This window comes from Psammomys obesus, unplaced genomic scaffold, assembly GCF_907164565.1.
Source record: "Psammomys obesus unplaced genomic scaffold, mPsaObe1.curated_primary_1811, whole genome shotgun sequence".
Taxonomy (NCBI): Eukaryota; Metazoa; Chordata; class Mammalia; order Rodentia; family Muridae; genus Psammomys; species Psammomys obesus.
In genome coordinates, this window is record NW_026596073.1 from 11,568,498 (window position 1) to 11,572,724 (window position 4,227).

General features: G+C 49.2%; 1 protein-coding gene across 5 annotated transcripts in view; it reads right to left on the bottom strand.

Moving 5' to 3' along the window:
• Positions 1–3,918, bottom strand: part of Cpsf6 (cleavage and polyadenylation specific factor 6) — a 31,835-nt gene extending 27,917 nt beyond the window's left edge. For all 5 annotated transcript variants that reach the window (XM_055625886.1, XM_055625883.1, XM_055625887.1 and 2 more), the window contains exon 1: positions 3,805–3,918. In XM_055625886.1, coding sequence (XP_055481861.1) covers positions 3,805–3,864 — 60 coding nt within the window. In that variant the 5' untranslated portion in view covers positions 3,865–3,918. The remainder of the gene's footprint in view (positions 1–3,804) is intronic.
• Between the last annotated feature and the right edge of the window lie 309 nt (positions 3,919–4,227).

Consider the following 4,227-nt stretch of genomic DNA (forward strand, 5'->3'; position numbering starts at 1 on the left):
AGCAGCAGCAGCAGCAGCAGCAGCAGCAGCAGCAGCAGCAGCAGCAGCAGCAGCAGCAGCAGCAGCAGCAGCCGCCCTAAAGGTTTTTGAGCACCAGCTACTCAAGAAGTTTTGGACTTTGGGTCTAGACAGATGGCTTAGGAGTTAAGAGCACTGGCTGCTCTTGCAAAGAAGAGCAATTCTTGTTTAGTTCCTAGCACCCTTATGGTAGCTCACAACCATCTGCAACTCCAGTGCCAGAGGTTCCTCTTCTGACCTCCACAGGAACCAGAACTAAATATGCTACACATACATATATGCAGACAATTTATACACATTAAAGAGTAAGTAAATCTTGGGGTGGGAAGGACTGCTTTCTGTGTAACTCCAGAGTCAGTACAAGTAATGTACAGATCCAGAAGTAGTTCATACTCTCCTACTAAGCAACTATTCTCAATTTGTCCACATCCAAAAGCTTTTATAAAGTACTAAGCAGCCAATGTGCTTCTGTGCCTTCTCATCTTCATTCTGCATTCTTAAAGTCACCTAGAAAAGGAAGGGAATACACTAACCTAGCTAGTCTCAGCCCACCCCAAACTAAAGCTTAATACTCAGTGTCTCATACCATCTGCAATATTGTGCTTTACCAAAATGCAGAAAAGCTTTATCAAAGTATGCCATTTTAAAGAGTAAAAAGAGACTAGTGACTACACAGAATTTCAGAAACTACAAAGTAAAATTAAAACTGTACCTCACAACAGAGAACAACAACAAAAAAAAAAGTCTTTAGAGGCTAAAGAGATGGGCTCAGTGGTTAGAGCACAGGCTGCTCTTCTAGAGGACTCAGGTTCAATTCCCAGCACCCACATAGCAGCTCAAAACTGTCTTTAACTCCAGTTCCGGGTGATCTGACACCCTCACACCAATGCACATAAAATTATTTTTTAATGAAACAAAAAAAAAGAAAAAAGTTGAACACAAAACATGTATAGATGTTTATAATTTTAAAAGGCTAATGATTAGTTCTGAAAAATATTTTCCTCAACTACAATCAAATAATCACATTGGTTACTATAGCAGCTACCACCTATTTAGAGAGAACAAATTAGTAGGGATGTAGTATGAGCGAGGGCCTGAGTGCCAACTCCCAACTGTGAGGGGAAAAAAGGAGCAACTGAGCCCAACAGGATGCGCAGGTTGTAATCCCAGCACTGGAGAGACTAAGGAGGCATCAGGTACACTACAAATTTAAAAAAAAAAAAAAAAAAAAAAAGTGAGCCAGGAATACACAGCAAGTTCTAGGTCAACCAGAGCTACAAAACAAATAAAAACAAGAAAAGCAAACAAAAAACAAGAGAGAAAGAGAACACAATTTTGTTGTTGCTTCTAATTCTGGTAAGAACTCAGAAATACATAGTAACACTTATAGAAAACATGACAATTCTCAAAATAACTGGCAATCTTTTTGTGGTTACTTTTTTGTTCAGGAATTCAGAGCAAGCATATCCTAGAAGCCAGTTATATGCAAAGAGTAACAAGTAATGCCTCTGGAGTGAAGATATAGCTCAGTGGCAGAGTGCATACCCAGATGTGCATGGGTTCAGTGCCCAGAGCAGCAAACAGGTTTTGGAAAAAGCCTCTACTTAAATCTCTCAATTAATCTATTTAAACCTACGAAGATTTTACTTGTATAAGTACACAACCATGTATCAGATACAATGCTAAAAGTACAAGTTAGTGAAAAGCTACATTTATTAAAAGGTGGCATACAAAGTAGTTCCTCATAGGGTCAAAAAAGTTTAATGTCTTCTTAGCCTCCTGCTAGCCCGAGTTAATGCACAGAGATAAAGTATCACTTCATACAGTTATATGCATAAGGATACTGTCTCTCCCAAATTAAGTATTCAACAGTCTAAAAATAATTTTATATAGATGCTATAGAAAGCTTAATCTCTCTCCTCTCACCCCCTCACTCTGAGACAGGATCTCATTCTGTAGACTAGGCTGGTCTTGAACTCACAGAGATCTGCCAGTCTCTGTCTCCCCAGTGCTGAGATTAAAACACAAAAACAATGGAATGTGTGTAGCATTCAAAGAAAATTTCTAAGTCGTAACTGACATAACTCAGGCAGAGAAAAAAAAAAAAAACCCACAGATTTTTTTCAAACTTAACGTTTTATTGCAATGGGTTAATTACATTTATAAATACATAGTTTCTACATAATTAAACTCTATAAAAATTTGCTTTTAGTCGAGGAGTAGTGGCACACGTATTTACTCCTAGCAGTCAGGAGGCAGAGGACCTCTGAGTTCCAGGAAAGCCTTCTCCAAAAAAAAAAAAAAGGAAAAAATTTTTTTTTTCTTTTCTAATATTTAAACCAAAAGCACAATATCATTCTTGAAAAACAAAGCAGTTAAGAGTGTCCATTGCTTTCTAAGTCTTGCATCCCTAGTCATAAAGGCAGTTAATGGAAAGCACTCAGGGAGGCAGGGCAGGCGAATTTCTGAGTTCGAGGCCACCAGCCTGGTCTGCTCAAGGCGAGTCCAGGACAGCCAAGGCTACACAGAGAGAAACCCTGTCTCGAACACAAACAAACAAATTTAAGCACAGAATTTAGGGAGAAAAAGACATAAGAATTAAATTTAAAAACAGCTTGTAGCTGCACTACGGTTGGGTGTAATTTGAAAAACGCGAATATACGAAATGCGGTAAAAATGTGAAGAGTCTAAGGGGATAATCGTGACTAACTCTGGTAACCCAACGTTTTCAAGGATGCTCACCCAGGAGCCATCACGGCTAGCTCTAGGCATCCGCGGCCCGTGAGACCAGGAAACCTTACACGGTCGGTCTCCCTTTCTCCAGCCTTTAAAACCGTGAAGCAGCCAGAGCCCACGGGGCAAACGCTTGGCTTTCAAACCACAGTCACGTCCACACCGATCTGTCAGCCACACTGAGAATTCGCGGTGGCTGTTCCTCTCCGTCCCTCTGCCCTGTTAGCGAGGTACCACCATCTTTTTGTTCTGGCCAACCCCCCCGCGCCTTCCAAGTCTTTGGCGCAAGCCATTTATCTTCACAGATTTCTTCTTCTTCTTCACAAAGGCCGAGGACTGGGCCTCGGAGGCCCCGCCACCCCGCGACTACCCCAGGCGGGCCAAACGCACCGACTCTTCAATGAGATCGGCGGGTCCCAAGAGTCAGGTGACTTGTTGCAGACGTACCCCACACCTCAGCCGCCTTCCCCCTCGGGGGCCGGGGGGCGGGGGCCGGGGCGCCACGCCGAGGGCTGCCGCCAACGCGAGCAGGAGCCCAGAGAGAGCCGGCGCGCGGGATACAAAGGGCTGTGAACGCGGCCTTCCATGAGGCGACCGTGCGCGGACAGAGACACAAAATGGAGCGGCCGGGAGGAATCGGAACCCGAAGCGGCAGGGCCGGGATGGAGGCGGCCGGCGCGCGACCGGCCAGGGCTTCCCCCCCGCTCGGGCCGGCGGCGGGGGAGGGGGCGCGGCGGCCCGTTCTCCCCGCCCCGCACACGCGGCCTAGCTGGGCGGGAAGCGCCCGCCGCCGTAGCCAACAATGGGGCGGGAGGCCGCCCCGGGGAAGGGGCGGGCGGGCGGCGGCTGCACCGAGACCCGGCCCCGCGCTCCAGAGCCCCGCGGCCCGCAAAACGACGCGCGAGAACGAGGGGTGAGGGGCCGCGGCGCGGCCCGGAGGCGCCAAGGGCGCACGGTCTGCAGCCGAGCCGGCTCGCGGCCCGCAGCGGCCCCGGCCAGCGTCCGGGCCGCGGCAGCGTCCGCGGCGGCGGCGGAGCCCGGACCCTCACCTACCTGGTTGAACTCTTCGCCCACATCCGCGTAAATGTCTATGTGGTCCACACCGTCCGCCATCTTCCCTCGGCCTCGGCCGCCGCCGCCGCCGCCTCCTGCAGGTCGGCCCGCCGCGGCAGCAGCAGCGGATCTAGCGGTGGGGGCGGGGCGCCCGACGTCACTTCCGAGGGCCGGGCGGGGCGGGGACCAGGGCGCAGCGGCCCACTGGTGCGGACCGGGGAGCCGGGCAGGGGTGCGCTGCGGCTCCCAGGGCGCTGCTGACTGGTTCCTTTGTGTGCAGGGTTGAGGCCGCGGTCCGGGCAGGGGCGCAGTTTTTCTGCCTTACTCCGCCATCTCGCAAGCCGGTGGACCCCGCTTATTTGCATACAGGCTTTTTAAACTGCTTCTGGCGCTTTTTTTTTTTTTTTTTTAATATTTTACATT